At 41.2% G+C, this 24,376-nt stretch overlaps 1 protein-coding gene across 1 annotated transcript; it reads left to right on the top strand.

Moving 5' to 3' along the window:
- ERH (enhancer of rudimentary homolog (Drosophila)) lies at positions 250-15,946 on the top strand. Its single transcript, NM_001185163.1, has 4 exons — positions 250-320; positions 2,455-2,542; positions 10,541-10,661; positions 15,442-15,946. Exons 1-4 carry the CDS (start codon positions 318-320, stop codon positions 15,542-15,544), a joined length of 315 nt encoding a protein of 104 aa, NP_001172092.1. The 5' UTR covers positions 250-317; the 3' UTR covers positions 15,545-15,946.

Genomic DNA, 24,376 nt, shown 5'->3' with positions numbered 1-24,376 from the left:
CCGATGATCACTGTAGCCTCATGTCTTACAGCGAAAGCGAGGAAGACAGATTCTTGGAAAGAAATATGATTTTTTTTAAGTTCCGATACATTCTCTCTATGTCTCGTCGCCCTTATTCAAAATGGCTGAAACAGAGTCAACATCTGCTCTAGCTGCCGGAAATAAAGGAGCCTCTATGGTTCAAAAGGTTCTTTCGCGGTGCCCTTCTGACGACTTCCGGCGGCTCCTCTCGCGGGGATTGGCTGTTGGCGGCGTTGCGGCTAAGCTCGTGTGCTGCAGCAGTGTCGGCAGCGGCTGCAGGAAAAGGGATCGGCGCGATGGTGAGAAAGGCCTAAGCGGCTCCCCGAGCCCCCAACCTCTGGGGCGACCCCTGCTCGTACATCTTCTCCCAACGCGGTCTAGCGCGCGCATGCTATTGCTCGGCTCTCCAGCCTGTAGATCGATCCTTCCCCTTCCCGCCGCGGAAACGCTGGGCCTGGCACTAGGCCGCTGAGCCCCGGTCCGCCCTGCGGTTGCGCGCCAGCCTGATGGCTCCGGCAAGGCGTGCGGTGCGGAGGATGCGCTTTCTCCCTATTGCTGCTTGGTAGAACCCGGCGTTGGGATGCTGACCTGTCTCTGCAAACGCTCTATCTTACTGTAGGAACAATGGGCGAGAGATGTCTGACAATCCTGTCTCTCCCCAAGCTTACAGCACCCAAAGTGTGGGCCAGGAGGAATCGTCTTTGCAGCGTGCTCAGCTATTCCCTTTGTTTTCTGTGCTCTGCCTTTTTGAAAATACGTGCAACCTTTTCTCTTTTCTGAGATGTACATGCTTGGTTTTGTGCTTCCCTTAGCCTTCAATCCTCTTTTTATCCTTATTTATATTCTTTGGGGCTGGAAGTTGAAAAGATAGGTTGAGCTGAGGGTCCAGGTTGCTTAGAACCTGGGTCGGTAGTGTAGTGGATGGGGGCGGGGGGTGTTGTTTGGTCGGTTTTGTTTTTTTGGGGTTTTCTTTTGCTTATGTGTGTGTGTTTTGTAATTCACAAAAAGGAAATGCTCTCAGGGATTCTGAAGAATCATGATTACTTCCATACTTTAGTTTTCGTTTTCAGTTTGCCACAGTTATTAACAGATTATGCATCTGTTATTAACAAGGAACTTTTTCATGTACTTCTCTGAATGGAGATACTTCAGTGTTTGACCCAACATAGTCTCCCAAGGAGGACTAGGAATTAGAAGACTGGGTTTTCAATTCTTGGTTTATTATAAATAATAATGTGACCTTGGGTATGTCATTTCATCTCAGTGAGTTTCCTTCCTTTTATGTCACTGTTTGGTCAGTTGTGTTAAAATACTTAGATTAAATCTGAGAAAAAGACAGCAGTTAGTAACAACCCATTCGCATTGAGCAGATATCTATGATTAGTTCTTTAATTCCGAGTAGAATTAAAAACTGGAGTTTGTATTTAAAGTCAACAGTTACTGGTTCAGAAGTCTTAAATTTTGTTGCCCTTACTGAACAACTTTAGTTTCTTTTTCTTCTCTCTGCCCCCATCTTTTTTCTTTTTTGATAGTTTGGGCGAAGCAATTAGTATCCATGAGGACTCAGGTTTGATCCCTGGCCTCGCTCAGTGGGTTAAGGATCCCGTATTGCTGTGAGCTGTGGTGTAGGTCACAGATGTGGCTCAGATCCTGAGTTGCTGTGGCTGCGGCGTAGGCCAGCAGCTACAGCTCTGATTTGAAGCCTAGCCTGGGAACTTCCATGTGCTGCACTTGCAGTCCTAAACAGACTAAATAAATAAATAAATAAATAAAGATAAAAGTACATCAACCCTCACCCCTTAAGGTGAGTCATCTCCAAGATGAATAATTTAATGGATTTTCTAAGGTGATGTTATATTAATTTTTATTTATTTATTTGTTTTAATTTTCCTTTTTAGAGCCATACCTGCAGCATATTCAAGTTCTTAGGCCTAGGGGTCGAATTGGAGCTACAACTGCCGGCCACAGCATTCAGGATCCAAGCCTGTCTGTGACCTACACCACAGCTCACGATGCAGGATCCTTAACCCACTGAGCAAGGCCAGGGATCTAACCACAACCTCATGCTTCCTAATTGGATTTGTTTCTGCTGCACCACGACAAGGAGTTTTTATTAGGGACTTAATACAGCTAGAGATAGAAAGAGACCAGTGGAGATAGAAAACCTAAGTAAGTTTTCAATCCAGCTGGGAAGAAAGATGCAAAAGAAAAAAAATAAACAGTACAAGGTAGCTAATGCTGAATACTTACAGACAGTAAGTGTAATAACAGTTTGAGAAAACAACCATTAAGAGTAAGAGACCTTGCAGAGGAGTTGTGAATCCAGCTTAATAACCAATGATCATTTGTGTCATGTTGCAGATTTTATCTCATACTAAGAATTTCTCAAGTATAAGTTAGAAACTTACATTAAAATCACTTTTCCCCCTGCAGTCTCACACCATTTTGCTGGTACAGCCTACCAAGAGGCCAGAAGGCAGAACTTATGCTGACTATGAATCTGTAAATGAATGCATGGAAGGTGAGTCTCATTTAGGACCTAGGTTTGTTTTTTCCTCCAGATTTCTTGAGGTGTTAATTCGAGCAGGGAAAGTAGATATTTAGGACCATGTTTGTTGAATACTTGAAATATTAATTATGCATGCTGTCTTATCAAGCTCTTGTATATAATGAATGTCTTTCCCAAGCCTCTGATTGTTCTGTAAAATTCTGTTATGTATTGTTATTTTGTTGTATTATGGAAGTATTTTACAGCTATCACTTATATATTCTGGATAAACTAAGCACTATAAAGTTGTTAAGGCAGGCAGGAGTGCCTACAGAACCAAATCTGCTTATAAGCAAATAAACATAGTTAAAAGCTGATTACAGTCCATAAGAATGTTGTTAGGAAATAATTAGCTCAGTGAATAAAGGCAAGTAGAACCTAATCAGTATAATTTATTGTGTATTTGATAAGATGGCACCACCCTGAAGGGAAGTATTAGCCTTCAATAAACTTTTCAGATGAGATCACATAAATTGGATCATCACAAATTGGATTAATCCTTACATTTATTTATTTATTTATTTATTTATTTATTAAATGGGAGTTGAGGAGGAGATGGATGATGTTCAGACAAAAAAGATGTTTCAGATGTTCCCTTCAGGTTCTCGCTTGGGTTTTGGTTGTTGTTCTTTTTTTTCTTTTTTGCCACAGAGGCAGTATGTGGGAATTCCTGGGCCAGGGATTGAACTTAGACACAGCAGCAACCAGAGCCACATTGGCGAGAGTGCAGGAGCCTCAACCCAGTAGGGCCATCAGAGAACTCCCTCATCCTTACATTTAATCATTATATCAAGTAAACCACTCGTGCACACCCTGCACCCTTTCTAATAAATTGTCCATTCTTCATTTCTTCTTTTTTTATTTTCTTAATTACTCAAATGAATTTATCACATCTATAGTTGTATAATGATCATAACAATCTGATTTCACAGGATTTCCATCCCACAACCCAAGCATATCCCCCCACCCCCCAAACTGTCTCCTCTGGAGACCATAAGTTTTTCAATGTCTGTGAGTCAGCATCTGTTCTGCAAAGAAGTTCAGTCTGTCCTTTTTTCAGATTCCACATGTCAGTGACAGCATTGGATGTTAGTGTCTCATTGTATGGCTGACTTCACTTAGCATGATCGTTTCTAGGTGCATCCATGTTGCAAAAAATGCTGGTATTTCGTTCTTTTTAATAGCTGAGTAATATTCCATTGTGTATATGTACCACATCTTCTTGATCCACTCCTCTGTCGATGGACATTTAGGTTGTTTCCATGTTTTGGCTATGCGTAAATAGTGCTGCAGTGAACAATGGGGTACATGTGTCTTTGTGAGTCGTGGTTTTTTCTGGGTAGATGCCCAGGAGTGGGATTGCTAGATCAAATGGTGGTTCTGTCACTTAGCAATACGTATTTAAGGTACTTCCCTTCATTTTGTAGCTTGATGGCCATAGCTTTTTTTTTTTTTAATTAGAAATGGTGGTTTATTTTCCATCTCAAAAGCTAAAACAAAAAAAGTTAAAGGAGTTACTAGAATCAGTTCTCACAGGGTGGTAGCCAAATGGTAATTTTCTTATTTCCTTATTTTTCATTGTTTTAGTAGTTAATATTCCTCGGGAATACAGAGCTTTCCCTTCCCGCATCATTTTTTTAAATGAATGGTTTCCTTTTTTTTTTTTGTCTTTTTAGGCTGCAGCCGCGGCATATGGAGGTTCCCAGGCTAGGGGTCTAGTCGGAGCTGTAGCCACTGGCCTACTCCAGAGCCACAGCAACGAGGATCCAAGCCGTGTCTTTGACCTACACCACAGCTCACAGCAATGCCAGACTCTTAACCCACTGAGCAAGGCCAGGGATCAAACCTGCAACCTCATGGTTCCTAGTTGGATTCGTTAACCACTGAGATATGACAGGAACTTTGGTTTCAATTTTTTTATAGTAGTTTCAGGTTTACATGAAAATCCGTCAGAAAGTACAGTTCTATCACATACCTCTGCTTCTTTCTCACCCTCCTAGCTTTCCCTGTTATTTATATCCTGTATTAGTGTGGTGTGTTTGTTACAATTGTAGAACCACTACTGATACATTATTAACTAAAGTACATAGTTTATATTAATACTTTTTGCTTTGAACGGTTCTATGGATTTTAACCTGTATCTGTCATTTACTATCTAAAAATCCCCTTTGCTCCACCTACTCATTCATCCCTCCCTTCAAACCTCTGACAATCACTGATTTTTTTTTTTTTTTTTTTTTTGCTTTTTAGGGCCACACTTGCAGCATTTGGAGTTTCCCAGGTTAGGGGTCTAATTAGCCAAATCGGAGCCATAGCAATGTGGGATCAGAGCTGAGTTTGCGACCTACACCATGGCTCAGGGCAACGCTGGATCCTTAACCCACTGAGCGAGGCCAGGGATTGAACCGGCAACCTCAGGTTCCTAGTTGGATTCGTTTCTGCTGCGCCACAAAGGGAAGGCCCACTGATCTTTTTAATGTGTCCGTGGTTTCACCTTTTCCAAAATGTCCTTTGGTTAGAATTAATAGCGCGTAGCTTTTTCAGATTGGCTCTTTCACCTAGCGATATCCTTCTAAGGTTTCTCCATGTCTTTTCATGGACCAATAGCTCATTTCTTTTAATTCCTGAATAATACTCATTTGTATGGATATACTGCTTTTTGGTTATCCATTTGCCTATTGAAGGCATCTTGGTTGCTTCCAAGTTTTGGCTGTTACAAAGATTCCTAGGCAGGTTTTGTGTAGACCTCAACTTTCAGCTCCTTTGGGTAAATACTGAGGCGTGTGATTGTTGGCTCATATGATAAGGCTTCATTTAGTTTTGTAAGAAATTAACAAGCTTCAGATGTGGCTGTATCATTTTGGATTCCTGTCAGCAATGAATGAGAGATCCTGGAGCAACATTTGGTGTTCTCAGTATTTGGGGGTTTTGCCATTCTAATAGAGGTATACCGATGGCTCATTGTTTTAACTTACTGTTTCTTTATGTCATGATGTTGAGCATCTTTTCATAATGCTTATTTGCCTTTTGTATGTCTTCTCTGGTGAGCTATTTATTTCAGATCTTTTGCCCATTTTTAAATTTGTTTTCTTATTGTTGAGCTTTAGAGTTCTTTGCATGTTTATAGTAACAGTCATTTATCAGATAGATGTTTTGCAAAGATTTTTCTCCTAGTCTGTGGCTTATCTTTGCACTTTTTTTCTTTTTTTCTGTTTTGTTTGTTCGTTTGTTTGTTTTGTTTTTTTAATGGCCACAGCTGGGGCACTGCCAAAGCCTTCAACCCACTGTGCCAGGCCGGGGATCAAACCTGAGCCTTCACAATGACCTTAGCCACTACAGTCAGATTCTTTTTGTTTTGTTTTTTGTTTTTTCTTTTTGCCTTTTCTAGGGCCGCTTCCTGCGGCATATGGAGGTTCCCAGGCTAGGGGTCCAATCAGAGCTGTAGCCACCAGCCTACACCAGAGCCACAGCAACGCAGGATCCGAGCCGCATCTTCGACCTACACCACAGCTCACAGCAACACCAGATCCTTAACCCGCTGAGCAAGGCCAGGGATCAAACCCGAAACCTTATGGTTCCCAGTCGGATTCATTAGCCACTGCACCACAGTGGGAACTCCCTGCAGTCAGATTCTTAACCCATTGCACTACAGTGGGATCTCCTTTTCACTTTCACTTTATTTTTTGTTTGTTTGTTTTGGTTTGGTTTGGCTTGGTTTTGTTTGTTTGCTTTGCTTTTTAGGGCTGCTTCTGTGGCATATGGAGGTTTCCAAGTTAGGGGTCCAATCAGAGCTGCAGCTGCCAGCCTGCACCACAGCCACAGCAATGCCAGATCTGACCTGCGTCTGCAACCTACACCTCACCAGGGCCTTACCCCACTGAGCCAGGCCAGGGATCAAACCTAGCCAGGGGTCAAACCTGAGTCCTCATGGATACCAGTCAGGTTCCTTACCACTGAGCCACAAGGGGAACTCCCTTCACTTTCTTGATAGTGTCCTTTGAAGCACAAAGATTTAAATTTTAATGAAGTTAAGCTTGCTTTTTTTGTTCTTCTGTTGCTTGTGGTTTTGATGTCAAATTAAGAAGCTGTTGCCTGGAGTTCCCATCGTGGCAAAGCAGAAATGAATCGGATCCTTAACCCACTGAGCAAGGGCAGGGATTGAACCCGCAACCTCTTGGTTCCTAGTCAGATTTGTTAACCACTGCGCCACAACAGGAACTCCAGTGCCTATATTTTTTTCAAAGAGTTTTATAGTTTTGATTTTGGCATTTAGGTCCCTGGGGCATTTTGAGTGAATATTTATATATGTTATGAGATAATTGGTTCAAGTTTCTTTTGTATGTGAGTGTACAGTTTTCCTAGCACCATTTGTTGCTAAAACTATTCTTGCTTCATTGAATTGTCTTGGTATCCTTGTCAAAGAACAGTTGGCCATAAATGTAAGGGTTTATTTGTGGACTCTTGTTTCTATTCCATTAATCTATGCGCTTGTTCTTATGCATAATAAGTGCTACAGTGTTTGTTTGTTTTGGAGGGGGCTTCGGGGCCAGATCATGTGGAAGTTCCCAGCCAGGGATAGAACCCAAACCACAGCAGCGACCCAAGATGCTGCAGTGACAATGCAAGATCCTCAACCCACTGTGCCACAAGGGAAATCCCACACTGTCTTGATTACAGTAGTTTTGTCGTAAGTTTTGAAATCAGGCAGTGTGTCTTCCAACGTTGTTCTTCTGCAAGATTGTTTTGGCTATCCCAGGTCTCTTTTATTTCTGTTTCAAATTGAGAGTCAAACTTGTCAATTTCTACAGAAGTGCCGTGGATTCTGATAGGGATTGCCTTGAATCTATAGATCATTTGGGGCAGTATTAATTACCATGTTGATAAGTTGCCCAATCCATGAACACGAAGGTATTATTCCATTTATTTAAGTCTTTACTTTCAATGATGTTTTGTTTTCAGTAAATTCTTTTTTTTTTTTTTGCTTTTTTAGGGCCGCACTTGCAGCATATGGACGTTCCCAGGCTAGGGATCTAATCAGAGCTGTAATTGCTGGCCTACACCACAGCCACAGTAACACGGGATCTGAGCTGCGTCTGCGACCTACACCACAGTGGATCCTTAACCCACTGAGCAAGGCCAGGGATCGAACCCACAACTGCATGGTTCCTAGTCGGATTTGTTTCCGCTGTGCCACAGAGGGAACTCCTTCAGTAAATTCTTAAGTCTCTTTTATGAAATTTTTTCCTAAGAATTTTAGATGCTGTTGTACGTGGAGCTGTGTTCTTTGTTTCATTTTTAGATTGCTTATTGTTAGGGTATAGAAAGAATTGATTTTTGTGTATTGGTCTTATATTATGCTTGCTGCATTCATTTATTAGTTCTAATAGTTTGTCTGTGTTTTGCTTAATATTCCTTAGGATATTCTTTATACAAGATCATGTCATCTGTGAACAGAGATAGATGCACTTCTTCCTGTCAAATTTTAGTCTGTTATTTTTTTCTTGCCAAATCACCTGCCTAGAACTTCTAATACAATGTTGAATACAGGTGGCAAGAGCAAATATTCTAGTGTTCTTCTGATCTGAGCAGGAAAGCATTCAGTCTTTCACAGTTAAGTACAGTGATAGCAGTGGGTCAGGGCCACAATGAATTTACTTTCTTTTAAATTTCCTTTCCAGGAGTTCCCGTTGTGGCTCAGTGGTTAACGAATCCAACTAGGAACCATGAGGTTGCGGGTTCGATCCCTGGCCTTGCTCAGTGGGTTAAGGTTCCGGCGTTGCCGTGAGCTGTGGTATAGGTTGCAGATGCAGCTCAGATCCCGCATTGCTGTGGCTCTGGCGTAGGCCTGTGGCTGCGGCTCCGATTAGACCCCTAGCCTGGGAACCTCCATATGCTGCTGGAGCGGCCCTAGAAAAGAAAAAAAATTAAATAAATTTCCTTTCCATTTCACCCTTTTTATTCAGAATCCACGAGTAATATTCTCTTATCACAGTGTAGTGTACCAGTACTAATCAAAAACCCTAGGAGTTCCTGCTGTGGCTCAGTTGGTTAATGATCTGGCTTATTTCTCTGGAGGCCCCGGTTCAATTCCTGACCTGGGGTAGGTCACAGCTAAGGCTCAGCTTCAGCCCCTGGCCCAGGAACTTAAGTATGCCCCAGAGGTGGCCGAAAAAAGAAAAGAAGAAAAAAAACCTAAAAAATCCCTTACTGAGATAGCTTTTGATAATTCTGTGGTTGAATATAACTTTTTAGTAGGAAATTTATGAAGTCAGTTTCGAGGTACACGAAGACCTGTATGTCCAGGATAGGACATGTTGTTTTCAGACAATTCTTCACTTGTCCATTCATCATATAGTATCCTTAGAAGAACTTATTAGTGGGAATGGACTGAAAAGGTTATGTTTCCGTTTTGTGGGAACAAGAGAGGAGTGTGTCACTGAATAAAAATTAAATTTAAAATGTGCTCTTTAGGGAGTTCCCGTTGTGGCTCAGTGGTAACGAACCCAACACAGTATCCATGATGATGTGGGTTCGATCCCTGGCCTTGCTCTGTGGGTTAAGGATCTGGCGTTGGCCATGAGCTGTGGCGTAGGTCACAGACATGACTAGGATCTGGCATTCCTCTGGCTGTGGCTTAGGCTGGCAGCTTTAGTTCTGATTCACCCCCTAGCCTGGAAACCTCCATATGCTGTGGGTGCAGCCCTAAAAAGACCAAATAAAAAGAGAAAGCTGCTCTTTAGATGATTATGTTAATAACATGGGTTTGCTACCAGTGATTTTGTTGATTATTATCTTTTTAAAACTTTTTATTTTTCTTTTGGGAGGTGTGTGTGTGCTCTTTAGGGCCTCATACTTCAGCATGTGGAGGTTCTCAGGCTAGGGGTCCAATCAGAGCTACAGCTGCCGGCCTGTGCCACAGCCACAGCCATGGGGCATCCGAGCTGCATCTTCGACCTACACCACAGCTCACAGCAATGCCGGATCCTTAACCCACTGAACGAGGCCTGGGATCAACCTGAATCCTCATGTTTCCTAGTTGGATTCATTTCCGCTGCGCCACTACGGGAACTCCTAAAACATTTTTTAATATTTATTTGTTTATTAAAGTAAAGCTGATTTACAGTGTTGTGTCAATTTCTGTTATACAGCCAAATGACCCATTCTGTGTGTATGTATATATATATATATATATATACACACACATTCCTTTTCTCAGATTATCTTCCATCATGGTCTATCCCAAGATCATTTTTTTTATTACTTATATTTGAGTACTTGTATGCTTACTATACATGCTAATCCTTTGTATGCAATATTTCACATAATCTTCAGAACTCTATAAAGAGACACCATTTGACAGGTAGGGTTCACAGGGTGGAGTCACTAGTAAAGGACAGAGCTAGAATTCGAGTCTCTGAATCCAGAGTCCAGGATCTTAAGTACTCTGTTAAGACAATCACTTCTTCATTGCAAGTTTTTTGGGGTTTTTTTGTTTGTTTTTGTCTATTTTAGGGCTGCAACTGTAGCATATGGAAGTTCCCAGGTCAAAGTGGAGCTGCAGATGCTGGCCTGTACCACAGCCATAGCAACACCAGATCCAAGCTGCGTCTGTCACTTACACCTCAGCTCATGGCAATGCTGGCCTTAACCCAGTGAATAAAGCCAGCCATTGAACCCACATCTTCATGGATACCAGTCAGGTTCATTACCACTGAGCCACAACAGGAACTCCACATTGTGTCAAAATTTGAAAGTAGAATGGGAAAGTATTCATTTGTCATCCATTATTCTCAAGTGTGGTGTTATTTAAAAATTTGCTAGTGGCAACAACTACAACACAAGTGGTCAACTTAACTGTTGTTTTCCCAGCCCAAGTTTATAAGAGGAAATACTATATAACCATATAACACCACTCATATCTAAAGTTCATATAATTATAAGGTCTTGATTTTTTTTTCCCTTCTCTCTTAGGTGTTTGTAAAATGTATGAAGAACATCTGAAGAGAATGAATCCCAACAGCCCCTCTATCACATATGATATCAGTCAGTTGTTTGATTTTATCGATGATCTGGCAGACCTCAGCTGCCTTGTGTAAGTATTAGCCACTCTACCTCTTAAATTGTATTTTTCTATTATTTGTTCGTCTGTTTGAGGTGACTTATGATATTGGGAGCTCACTGTGCCTGACACCGATCTTTGCATTTTGCCTAGAAGATAGTAATTAATATTTCTTATACATGTGGCTCATAAATTAAGTTGGCAACATAGAGCTGGACGCTAAAATCTTAAGAACTTTACTAATTGAAACAGTATGAATCAACTTTGCACTGAGAACTTGGTTCCTTAAACTGAATAATCCTTTTCTTAGTTTTTTTTCCATTATTGTCTTTATCCTAAAGCAGTTTGCTTTGGATTAAAACTAATATTCTTTTTTGTTGTTGTTGTCTTTTATCTTCTTAGGGCTACACCCGCAGCATGTGGAAGTTCCCAGGCTAGGGGATCTAATAGGAGCTGTTGCTGCCAGCCTATGCCACAGCCACGCCAGATCTGTGCTGCTTATGTGACCTACACCACAGCGTGGCAATGCCTGATCCTTAACCCACTGAGCGAGGCCAGGGATCAAACCTGAAACCTCATGGTTCCTGGTTGGATTCGTTTCTGCTGCATCCCGGGAACTCTCAATATTATTCTGTTTTCATGACTTTTTTTTTTTTTTTCTTTTTTTTTGGGCCACACTCGTGGCATCTGGAAGTTCCCAGGTCAGGGATTGAATCTGAGCTACAGCTGCTACCTCCACTGCAGCTGCAGCAATGCTAGCTCCTTAACCCACTGCACCGCAGCAGGAACTCCTTCATCTTTGTGCTATTAAATGTAAACCAGAAACTACATCTAGCATGCTAAAGTGATTTCTCATATTTGCCTTATTAAAGCAATACAAAGACTAATTATGTGTTAATGTACAACTATATATATTATAATAATTATTTATTATAGATAATTCCAGCTACAGTAGTTCAGATAGTATAAAAGAGAAATGAATGGTAACCTATAGTTTTTAATTGTCTGGAAAACTGTAAACTAGCTATTTGTTTTTATCTCTAATGTGAACTTTGGCCTCTGAAAACTTTTAGAATCAAATACATGGTTTAGGACCATTTTGTCCGTATGACTTTGATATTTGAATCAAGAGAGGTAAGATTTCCAGAATTATTTCTGGCAAGGTCTCCTATTGCCATGACATTTCCTATGACAGCACATCCTGCTCCTCTCCTTAATTAAAGATTGTGCACCTGGCCTGTTACTCTTCAGACAAGGAATTGAGTTCGTTTTTGGTTTGCTAATTGTTGTGGACTCGTTGGTTTTATTAAGTTTAACTGGCAGTGACATAGGACAGTTTTTAATTATTTTTAAACCAATAGAGAATGGAATAAATAAAAGTGTACTTTGTTAAGCCCAGAACAAACTGACCATGCATTAATTATAAAATTCATACACGGAGGATTTGTGTGGTTTATTTATTATTTTTTTTTTAGGGCCACACTCGTGGCCTATGGAGGTTCCCAGGCTAGGGGTCGAATCTGAACTACAGCTGCTGGCCTACACCACAGCCACAGCAATGTAGGATCCGAGCCGAGTCTGCGACCTACACACAGCCTATGACAATGCCGGATCCTTAGCCCCCTGATTGAGGCCGGGCCAGGGCTTGAACCCACAACCTCATGGTTACCAGTCAGGGTCATTACCACTGAGCCACGACAGGGACTCCCATGGAGGGTTTGTATTTCATATATTTGAAGCCAGAGTATAAATTTCTTCACGTTTCTCTGATCTGTAAGGTTTTTGGTTTTTTTTGTTTTAATAAGTTTTTTTAAGAGTAAGATAACAGCTTTTTGAAGATGTGGGCTTCTCTCATTTGCTTAGAGAGAGAGGGACATTTGCATCCTTGGTTACTTTAATGAGGAGGACCTCCTTCCTAATAAGGAAGACCATTTGGTATCAGTTAAAAAAAAAAGACCCCGGCTAATTTCCCTGCTCAGATCCACAGCTTCCATTCTTATGTAAACCTGCATTCATTGGCCATACACTAGGCTAAAATATTTATGCCAGCAGTTAGGGATTTTATTCATGTGTTTAACATTTAATTGTCTCATTTTCAAGTAGCAGTTAACATAAAGAAGGCATTATTACTACTTTAAGTTGGAAAATAGCATGCAAGCTGATGGATTCCTTAATGTTCACAATCCAAAGTGATCTTGGTTTGTGAACATTTAGGTCTAAATAAGGCTGTTCCACCCAAACTGTAATTCTGAAACATTTTGTTCATTTTTATATTCTTTTTTTTTTTTTTTTTTTTTGTCTTTTTGCCATTTCTTGGGCCGCTCCTGCGGCCTATGGAGGTTCCCAGACTAGGGGTCTAATCGGAGCTGTAGCTGCCAGCCTACGCCAGAGCCACAGCAACATGGGATCTGAGCCGTGTCTACGACCTACACCACAACTCATGGCAACGCTGGATCCTTAACCCACTGAGTGAGGGCAGGGATCAAACCCGCAACCTCGTGGTTCCTAGTCGGATTCGTTAACCACTGCGCCACGACAGGAACTCCCATTTTTATATTCTTTTCCAGTGTTAAATATTGTAGTCTGTTCTGCCATACCTGAAAGTAGACTAGATTGGCACTTGTTTAACTAGGAAGATGAACCAAAGGATAGTCAAAATTGGTTTACTTTTTAGGAGTATTTCTCCTTGGGAGTTCCCGTTGTGGCTCAATAGGTTAAGAACTGACTAGTATCCATGAGAATGCCGTCCTAACCCCTGGCTTGAGCTGTGGGTTAAGGACCTGGCATTGCTGCAAGCTGCAGCATAGCTCGAGCTTGGATCTGGCATTGCTGTGGCTTCAGCATAGGCCAACAGCTGCAGCTCCAATTGGATCCGTAGCCTGGGTGCCCCTAAAAAGAAGGGGAAAAAAAGTTTCTCATTGTAGCAAAAAGACATTAGTAAAAAGCCAGATGTTTTGTAAAAGTAAGAAGTTTGTGCATTTTCAATGAACCAGATTCTGATCTTACCATTTGGGGATAGAATATGATAGCAGTGTGAAGCGTTGCTACTTTGGAATTTGTTTCTTTTCAAAAAGCAGAGCATAGGTTTCTAGCTCAGTGGTTAACAGTAAGGACTCTGGTCTGGAGTGTTCTACTCCTTGCCCAAATTCACTTAGCTAATTAATTATTGCACTTTTTTGAGCTTTGGTTTTCTCCTTTATAAAAAATGGATAATTATATCTACTCACAGAATTGTGAACAGGATTAAATGAGTTCATTCAGATGAGCACTTAAAGCAATACCTAGCAGTTGGCAACCTTTTTTTGTTTTGTTTTGTTTTTTGGGTTTTTTTTTGGTCTTTTAAGGCCACACCAGTTGCATACGGAGGTTCCCAGGCTAGGGGTTGAATTGGAGCTGTAGCCGCCGGTCTACACTGCAGCCACAGCAACTTGGGATCTGAGCCTCATCTGTGACCTACACCACAGCTTATGGCATTGCTGGATCCTTAACCCACTGAATGAGGCAGGGATTGAACCCGAGTCTTCATGGATGATAGTCGGGTTCGTTAACCACTGAGCCATGCATGACGGGAACTCCTGGCAACTTCTTAATAGGTGTTTAGTATCAATTTGTATTGAGGTGTACGTGATTTTTTGCTGAGAAGCTAACAAATGAAACTTTTGGCTAAAATGAAACTGATGGATAAATTAGGTATTTTATTTTACTAAGATATGCCCTGTGTTTTTTTGATTTGGGTTTTTTGTTGTTTTAAGGCAAGCTACATCTTTGCCTCTCTTGAATGCCATGGGCGTTTCTACCAGATGGTGCACATGGCTTTGAAACACTTTGAGGTGTTTCAAAGTGTATAGCTTTGTATTTGTGTGATCTCTGCTTGCTTATTGCTTTTTTATACTATCACTTTAACTCTAAAAACGAATTTATTGCTTAACTAGCTAGAAACTGGAATGTTTCTAATTTTTGAGTCCTCTGGAGTTCCCATTGTGGCTCAATGGGTTAAGAACCTGGCTAATATCCATGAGGATGCGGGTTCGATCCCTGGCCTCACTTAGTGGTTTAAGGATCCAGTGTTGCTGTGGCTATGGTGTAGGCCGGCAGCTATAGCTCTGATTCAACCCCTAGCCTGGGAACATCCTTATGCTGCAGGTGCAGCCCTAAAAGGTGGGAAGTGGGGGAAGAGAAAAAGAATTTCTGAGTTCTTTTAGGATACCTTGAGTGATTTGGCTATTAAATGATGCCTTGTGCTCCCAATACCCTGGAATCCTATTGGAATTTCTTTGCTAATGCCACTCCTTACCCTTCCTAGCCTCTAGCGTTGTTTATATTAAAAAGCAAATCCCAAAATACTGGATGTGTATAAAATTTTTCTTCATACTTTTCAGGGAAGGAAGCTTTGTGGCATTAACATATTTTTAAAGGTTTTTTTGTTGATTCGGAGTAAATTTTAGCAAATCTGAAATTTTAGTGCTTGGGTTTAGTTTGTAATCACTGAAGAAACCGTAAAAATGATAACTGCAGGAAAAAGAACATGTGGTTTCTGGTCATACTTTGTCAAGAAGGAGATATGTAACACATGGAGCATTTCTCTTAAGATCTCTAGGCCTTGTTTTTTTATTCTGCTGCAAGGTTGTATTAGGTGATCTAAACTTCATAGTGCTTAAAATTCAAGTTACATAATCAGCTCTTTTATGTTTTTGTTAAGCACGAACATGTGGACATCTGCGCCCTCATTTAGGCAGTTATACTTTGGGGTTTTAAAAATACGGTAGTAATTGGCCATTGTAACCTTGCTTATTATTACCTTTCTGTTCCTCAGTTACCGAGCTGATACCCAGACATACCAGCCTTACAACAAAGACTGGATTAAAGAGAAGATCTACGTGCTCCTTCGTCGGCAGGCCCAGCAGGCCGGGAAATAGTTGAGTTTGGAAGCGTTGGGGGGGCGGGGGTGGGCTTGGAACACAGGCGTGTACAGCGTGCTGTAGCGGAAGACTTGTATGATAGTAGTCCTGTTTCCATTTGGTACACTCTAGCCAAGGTCGAATGTATTAGATGAAATGTGAGGGTTTTGTTCAATCTGAAACCCCCATTGCTCCCCCTCCCCCCCCCCTTTTTTTTACTTAAACATTTTTATGATGCTTTAGACGGAAGTTGGTTTTTGTCAGTTAGCATTGGTTCCAGTCCTTCAAACTGTTCGTATCTGCTTTATAACATTCACTGTACTAACCCTTCAGATCAGGGTGGGGGTGGTGGCACAGTTATGTCCTAAAGATGAAGTCTTAGGTGAAAAACAAAAAACAAATAAATGTTCTTTAGTTATATTTTTCCTTGAGTGATTTTGTTTGTTTTTGGTGTTTTGTTTGTTTGGTTTTGGTTTGTTTTGGTTTTTTTTTGTCTCTGAACTGGATTTTCTTGCAAAGCATTATCAGTTTCTAAACTAATAGCCTGCTACGTGAATTTGAAGAAAGCCTATATATGTGCTGAATATATTTTACTGTGGTTTATATGAAGCTAAAGAGCTTTTATCTCATTTTTCCAGCCTTGTAAGTGACTCTCAATTGTATCGCCAAGGTCTGTACTTATTGTTGATGCAAACATTGTGAAACTCTTTCTGGTGGTAGAGCTTAACTAACTACTTCAGCAGCCAGGTCAGTTCTTTAGCTTTGGTGCTATACTTTTTTAGAAGATCCTTGTGCCTTCTCATAGCCTTTAGCAGCTGAATGTTGATTACCACTCCTGTGTGAAAGCTATGAAGGTGAGGGGAAAACCACAGAAAAATACAGGATAATCCTGCTTTTAATGTGGTCAATTGTGACTTGAACATACAGTGTGTTTGTGTGTGTATATATGTAGCCTTTTTAGGGCCACACCCATAGCATATTAAGTTCCCAGGCTAGGGGTCAAATCAGAGCTGCAGCTGCCGACCTACAACAGCCACTCGGGATCCGAGGCACCTTTGGGACCTACACCACAGCTCACAGCAACGCCAGATCCTTAACTCACTGAGGGAGGCCAGGGATTGAATCTGCATCCTCATGGATACTAGTCAGATTTGTTTCTGCTGAGCCACGACGGGAACTCCAGAACATACAGTATATTGTATCTCCAGCCAAGTATGTGGGCATTTCCTGATTCTGCTATTATCACTCTAACCAATAGCTAATAATATCTTTATACAATGTAAGATTGGCAGGGTTTTTTGTTTTTTGGGGGTTTTTTTGGAGGCTTTGTGACTAGCCTTATATTTCCCTTGTCACTTCCCACTCTTGGACATTTGAGCCTTAAATATTTTTCTTGTTTCATGTAGAACCAAATTCTGAGTTAGTATTTTTGTGTGCTCACTTTTTCTATAGAATAATCGCTCTAATAATGAAATGTTATCACTGTATTGGAGGATTATTAAAATTATGTATAGCTGTAGTTAATATTTCACTGTGAATCAGCCAATTTTTATATCCAAATTGTTCTTACAGAAAAATAAGTAGATTCAGAAGCAGATTCAAATTGGGGTGCAGGTGCTGGCAGAGTTAATGTCCTAAAGATAAAGTTTTAGGCGAAAAACAAAAAAAACAAATGTTCTTTAGTTATATTTAGTTAGCAAGTCCTACTTTTCACTTGGCCTGTCTAGTAATATAGTTTTATTTCTCTAACAGGTATGTTCTTGGCTTCTTTTTGTTTGTTTGTTTTTTTGAAAAATACTTTAGAACACATCTGGAGGGAATGGGATCCCTTGATTCTCAGATACCTTATCTGGTGTTGGGCTTACAGACATAGGAAAATAAGATTTTCTAAGGAATGTGAGAAACTATCTAGGTCCTAGATATGGGGTGATGAGAACAAAAAGGAAGGGAGTAATATTTTGATTTTTTTGGGGGGGGGGCTTTTTAGGGCCATACCCAACACATATGGAAGTTCCCAGGCTAGGGATCGAATCAGAGCTGTAGCTACTGGCCACACCACAGCCACAGCAACAATGGTTCCAAGCCTGTCTGTGACCTACACCACAGCTCATGGCAATGCCAGATCTTTTAACCCACTGAGCAGGGCCAGGGATCGAACCCAAGTCCTCATGGATACTAGTTGGGTTCATTACCACTGAGCCAAAACAGGAACTCTAGGAGTAGTATTTTGAATCATATTTATGAGGCTTAAGGAAGAATGGGACAGGGATAAACATGGAAAAATATGCATTTAACTATGTCCAGTATTACACAGAAGAGGAACAGAAGTAGGCTTTTCATTGTTAAGGTGAAGTCTATGATAAAACTTTCAGAGGTTCACATCCTGGCACAGCGGAAACGAATCTGACTAGGAACCATGAGGTTTCGGGTTCAATCCCTGGCCTCACTCAGTGGGTTAAGGATCCAGTGTTGCTGTGAGCTGTGGTGTAGGTCACAGATGTGGCTCGGATCTGTCATGGCTGTGGCTGTGGCATAGGCTGGCAGCTACAGCTCTGATTAGACCCCTAGCCTGGGAGCCTCCATATGCCATGGGTGTGGCCCTAAAAAGACCAAAAAAAAAAACTTTCAGTGGTTTGGTCGAGCTACAGCCACTATTTACATGTTATTAGAGAGTATTGATTGTGTGGCCTTTCTCCAACCACAAGTAAAACTGGTTTGATTTCTGCTTATAAAGTGATATTTTATACTGCTACTTAAAGGTGAAACATAGCAGAAAAATTAACAAAATTCTTGATCCTCTAATCCACCTTATTTTATATATCTGAAAAATTTCTAAGATAACGTTCTTGACAATGCTGCTTCTATTTTTTAATGTTTGAGCTAAGAAGTCCCATGAATATAAAAGGGCTATTTTTTTTTTTTTTTTTTGTCTTTTCTAGGGCCGCTTCCTGCGGCATATGGAGGTTCCCAGTCTAGGGGTTGAATCGGAGCTGTAGCCACCGGCCTCTGCCACAGCCACAGCCACAGCAACCCAGGATCCCAGCCAAGTCTGTGACCTACACCACAGCTCAGACCAACACAGGATCCTCCACCCACTGAGCAAGGCCAGGGATCAAACCCGAAACCTCATGGTTCCTAGTCGGATTCGTTAACCACTGAGCCACAACGGGAACTCCTAAAAGGGCTATTTTAACTAGCTCACTTTTAGTCTTCAGGCTTAATGTTTCCAGCAACTTGCTAAAATGCCTTGGAGTAAGAACTGTGGTGAACTGTTTACTTTCAGCAAGTTTGAGAGGACTTTTTTGTTTGTTTTTTAGGGCTGCACCTGCAGCATATAGAGGTTCCCAGGCTAGGGGATTAATTGGAGCTGTAGCCGCCAGCCTACACCATGGCCACAGCAATGCCAGATCCAAGCTGTGTCTGTGACCTACACCACAGCTCACGGCAACGCCGAATCCTTAACCCACTGAGCAAGGCCAGGGATCGATCCCACAACCTCATGGTTCCTAGTCAGATTCGTTAACCACTGAGCCACGACGGGAACCCCACCCTGAGAAGACAATTTTTTACACCTAAAGACCAGTGTTTGAGTTTAAGAACAAGATGGGGCATTTCTTACTGTGAAATCAGCTTCATATCAGTATGACCTCTCCTTTATCAAATTGTTTTTAATTTTTAAGATTGAAATGAAAACTAGAATATATGAGCTGTTTAATAAATATTACTATATTTGTAGGGATGATACATGTAGGAGAGGAAACATTAGTTTATCTGTGAGCATAATGATACGAGCATCACCAACCACTTAGGTATAGCACTTACTGCTTGGGAAACATTTTTATATATGTCATATTTAATCATCACAACAACTCTTGGAGATCGGAAATAATTACTCCTCTGTTAAAGGTGAAAAAATCAGTTCAGATTGACTCAGATCACACAGCAATACCACAGTGATTTCGCTAGATGAAAAAGACGTAGTCTTAACCACAAAGATCTTAATGGATTAGGGAGCCCTTCAACGTAAGTAGCTGTGAACTAGGTGATGAATTTCTGGTGACTATCAAAGGAACCTTTTTATTTTATTTGTGTGTGTGTGTGTGTCTTTTTGCCATTTCTAGGGCTGCTCCCGAGGCATTGGGAGGTTCCCAGGCTAGGGGTTGAATCAGAGCTGTAGCCACAGCCCTACACCAGAGCCACAGCAACGCAGGATCCGAGCCACGTCTTCGACCTACACCACAGCTCAGGGCAACACCGGATCCTTAACCCACTGAGCAAGGCCAAGGATCGAACCCACAACCTCATGGTTCCTAGTCGGATTCGTTAACCACTGAGCCACGACAGGAACTCCTATCAAAGGAACCTTAAAGATGGAAGTACTTGGATTCTCCAGACCTGAATAGGTCACATTTGTCACCAGTTTGCAAAAGCATACAGGGTAGAAAAGAGCTCGCCAGCGCAGCATCATCAAGTGTTCCTCCTCCGGAGGAGTGATAAGTCCTCATGACAGTCCCCAGCCATCTAAGAAGTATTCTGTGTGTACAAAGAAATGATAGCTCAGGTGCAAGAGACTGGACAGGTAGGGACAAGAGCTACCTTGGCTTAGCCTCGTATACAGCAGGAGCCACTACCTGTTGTAATGCGACTGTAAATAGAGTTTCTGAGTTGCTGCAAGAGACATGCCACAGTTACAGGAACCAATTGCATTTAGAGAAGGACAAAGCTATTCTGTCTTCCCGCCAGATATTTACAGTTTATAGAATTCTAAGTATGCATTACCAATTACAGGTCATTTTTACCTTAAGCAGTTTTGCCTAGTAATACATTCCACCATCGTTTTTCCTTAGGAAGAGAGCTAGAAAGTTAACCCAAGGTCAAATTTATCCATAGAGCAGAAGGAGTTTTTGTTAATCCTTTATCCACAGCTATTTAAGGCATGTGAGATGGCATATCCAGCTGTCCTCATGAAGGAAGTAACATTTAAGCTGGGCCTTGAAGAATGGCTAAGCTTTGAAAACAGGGCAGGAGTAATGAGATGGAAAAGAACTGGCAGTATTTGAGGACCAGCAAATAAGCCATCATGGCTGGAACGAGGTAAAAAACTTAGTAGGAGAGGTGGTATGTGGTTTTAAGCCCAGGAAATCTAGTATTGGAGTACCTTCAGAGTTTAATTTCATAGGCTGTGACAGTCTAAAGGTTTTTAAGGCATAACCTGTCAAATCTTTGCATTAGGAGAATTAAACTCACTCCTTTGTGTAAACTGAATTGGAAAGCTAGAAAATAAAATGTTCCAGAAGCCAAGTCAAGGGAATTTTTCAGTGAGACAGTTAAGGTGAGGAATTATAAGAATGCTTTGGGGAGTTCCCGTCGTGGCGCAGTGGTTAACAAATCTGACTAGGAACCTTGAGGTTGCAGGTTCAATCCCTGGCCTTGCTCAGTGGGTTAAGGATCTGGCGTTGCCATGAGCTGTGGTGTAAGTTGTAGGCTCAACTTGGATCCCGAGTTGCTGTGGCTCTGGCATAGGCCAGCAGCTACAGCTCCAATTAGACCCCTAGCCTGAGAATCTCCATATGCCGCAGGGGCGGCCCTAGAAAAAGCAAAAAGACCAAAAAAAAAAAAAAAAAAAAGAATGCTTTGGATTTAAAGTTTAGGAAGTCTCTTCATTGGCATATTATTAAAGACAAAAGTTGGCAGATAAAGAGTAAGGAAAATGATGTAGACAGAGAAGGCAAAGTTCATTGGAAACCTGAAAGAAGAAAGTGTTAATGTGGAATGATAGATATTTTTTTGTTTTGTTTTTCTCATCATCTTTATTCAAGTATTTCACAGCAGTTACATTACAAATTACAGTTAAATGTTCAAAGTTCCAGAATTCAAAAATTAAATAATTTATGTCAAACTAATGTAAAATGAAGTCGAATGCAAAACATCAATTTAACACAATTCTAAATTAAACTATGAACCCAAAATAGACCATAGTTGATGAAGTCTACTTAATCTACAAAGCAGACATACATGACCAAAACCAAAGAGGACTCCCAAAGTCTAAATAACAAAATGGACAAAATACAAAAGATGCAGGTACAAGTCCAAATTCAAGCTTACAATGTGATTACAAATAATCATAATAACAGTGGCATTCAGCCACGGGACTTGACACTGAAGATACCTACTGAATAGCACCATGGCTGAACCAACTTAATCAAAAATGGGAAGATATTACCACCCCACTCCCTAAAAATAAAATCCAGTAAACCTACAAATACATTGGCATATGAGAAAAATCAAGTCATGAAAGAACGTAAAACAATGAAAAATTAATCACAGGTGAGATTCAAACTCAAAAACACAATTAACTCCACAGCCATCAGTTTCAACCCTACCGCAGTTCCATCATCTTCAAAAGGCTCCTATGGTCCCCACAGCTGAGCATTAGCTGTTGTTGGGCTGTGCTGTGATACATATTTTAGTGATCTGAGAGCAAGGTTTTACACAGGAGCTTATCATTTATAATGCTCACAATAGGAAGAGCAGAGGTCAATTCGTACATAGTTTTGCCAATGCTATACAGCAAAAATTACCTTATAGAAAAGTAAACAATATTGAGTCCACTTGGATAATTTCACAAGCTGCTTTAAACTATAGAACCACCAGATATCGGCAAAATAAGCATAACTGGTATAGTGTTTTCTTTTGTGAGGGGGGGTTGGCACCATTCCAGCTCATTTTTCTCCCCTTGGCATTAGATTGAACAGTTTAGGTCTTAAAGAGAAAGCCAAAGTGGCAGTTCCTATCATACTGAGGATATTTCTATTCTATTTCTCCATCTACATCAAGGAGAAAGACACTTTTTTTTTTTTTTAAATGCAATAAGAGGAAGCGTCTAGGATTAAGAAATGTATTATAATTAGATAATTGCTACTGGAAAATTGTAGTGCCAGCTGAAAGATGTACTGGTAGAAGGAAGAAGCTCAGAAGGAAAAGATGGAAAGTTGAGAGCGTGCAAGTGTGTTAGATGTTCTCAATTCGTTAAATATGTAAAATAGAAAAAAAAAAAAAAAAGGGAGTTCCCATCGTGGCACAGTGGTTAACAAGTCCAACTAGGAACCATGAGGTTGAGGGTTCGATCCCTGGCCTCGCTCAGTGGGTTAAGGATCTGGCGTTGCTGTGAGCTGTGGTGTAGGTCGCAGACGCAGCTCGGATCCCTAGTTGCTGTGACTCTGGCGTAGGCCGGTGGCTACGGCTCTGATTCGACCCCTAGCCTGGGAACTTCCACATGCCGCGGGAGCGGCCCAAGAAATAGCAAAATGACAAAAAAATAAATAAATATGTAAAATAGATTACAGGTCATGGATGATCATCTGTGACATCCATTGGAGACCCCAGAAGTGTTGCACTTTAGTGAGACTGCCCTGCCCCAGGCTGTAGCAGTGAAAATGCTGAATCCTAACCATGAGGCTACCAGGGAACTCGCTGTCCTGCTTTCTTTTGAATTGAGATTTTTTTAAGTGATTGTACTCAGGTTTACAAATAATCTGTAACTTCTCACAGTACACCTTCACATACACCTTTGATTGCCCGTTTTCAATCCCTGGTCTGGGAACTGAGATCCCACATCAAGCCGCTGCATGCCGCAGCCGAAAAACCAAAAACAGGATAATGTGATTCAGGCAGTATGAACAAAGTGATTCAGGCAGTATGAATCTCACATCTAGTAGAGTGTAGATCAGAGCATATCTTTAGTACAAGAATTGATAGGAGGAGTTCCCATTGTGGCTCAGCAGGTTAAGAACCCCACATGGTGTCTGTGAGGATGTGGGACAGTGGGTTAAGGATCCAACATTGCCACACGTTGCGGCTTAGATCACAGATGTGGCTTGGATCCTGTGTTATTGTGCCTGTTGGCCTGCAGCTATACAGCTCCTATTTGACCTCTAGCCCAGGAACTTCCATATGCTACAGGTGTGGCTGTAAAAAGGAGAAAGAAAAAAAAAAAGCAGCAATATAAAATTGTTATGGGGGGATGCTTGAGTAGGGGAGGGCAGAATTAAGATGACAAGGAGTCATGGGTAACAAGCATGATATCGAAAGGCTAACCAAGGTCTAGGCTAGACTAGACGCAAGGCAAGTAGATGAAGGGCTAAGGAGGCGCCGAGAGACTGAAGTCAAGAGGACGATTGATGAAGAAGTTGGGAGTAGCTAGATGATGGTCTAAGGGGGACTCAAGTAAAAAAACGCTTAGAGGGTGATAACTTCTTAGTGATTCACTTTCCTGTCTCCTCCACTACATAGTTTGACTTGTAAGCCAGATCTAAGGAAGATGTTTTACCTTTGGAGACAATAGCAATCTCTTCAGCTACATTTAGAGATGCTGTATCATTATCTAGCTTTCTGGTTTGAATTTCTGCTTTGTAATTCTATGCTTTAACGAGATGTTCCGTTGAAGGCTTGTGAAGAGCTTGGTTTAAAAGTCTCTTCTGTGCCAAAGGTAATTTTTCTTTAAGCTTTTCAAGAGAGTAGGGAGAAGGCTAACAAGGACTGATTACATCACTTAACTGAGACAGGCCCTCTGGCCTTGTCAACAGATGTTTGAATTTAAGGTCTCTGGACTGTAATTTAAGAGAAATGGGAAAGATCATGATTGGAGAGGTTGCCATGGTGATGCTAACTGCTACCTTCACTTACCAGCATTGATTGTGGACTGTCTACTCTGTTTCAAGATCGCCTGGGCTTGGCCACCTATGTTGCCCTCTAGTCTTTGAGGGAAAGAGGGTTTGAGACTGTTAGTACTGCTGCAGGGTGAACAGTTTGAAGGGCACCCAACAATGCTGGGCGCCTTCTCTCCGACGG

The sequence above is a fragment of the Sus scrofa genome, chromosome 7, assembly GCF_000003025.6.
Source record: "Sus scrofa isolate TJ Tabasco breed Duroc chromosome 7, Sscrofa11.1, whole genome shotgun sequence".
Taxonomy (NCBI): Eukaryota; Metazoa; Chordata; class Mammalia; order Artiodactyla; family Suidae; genus Sus; species Sus scrofa.
Note: the sequence above shows the minus strand (reverse complement) of the source record. Positions and strands in the feature narration are given on the sequence as shown.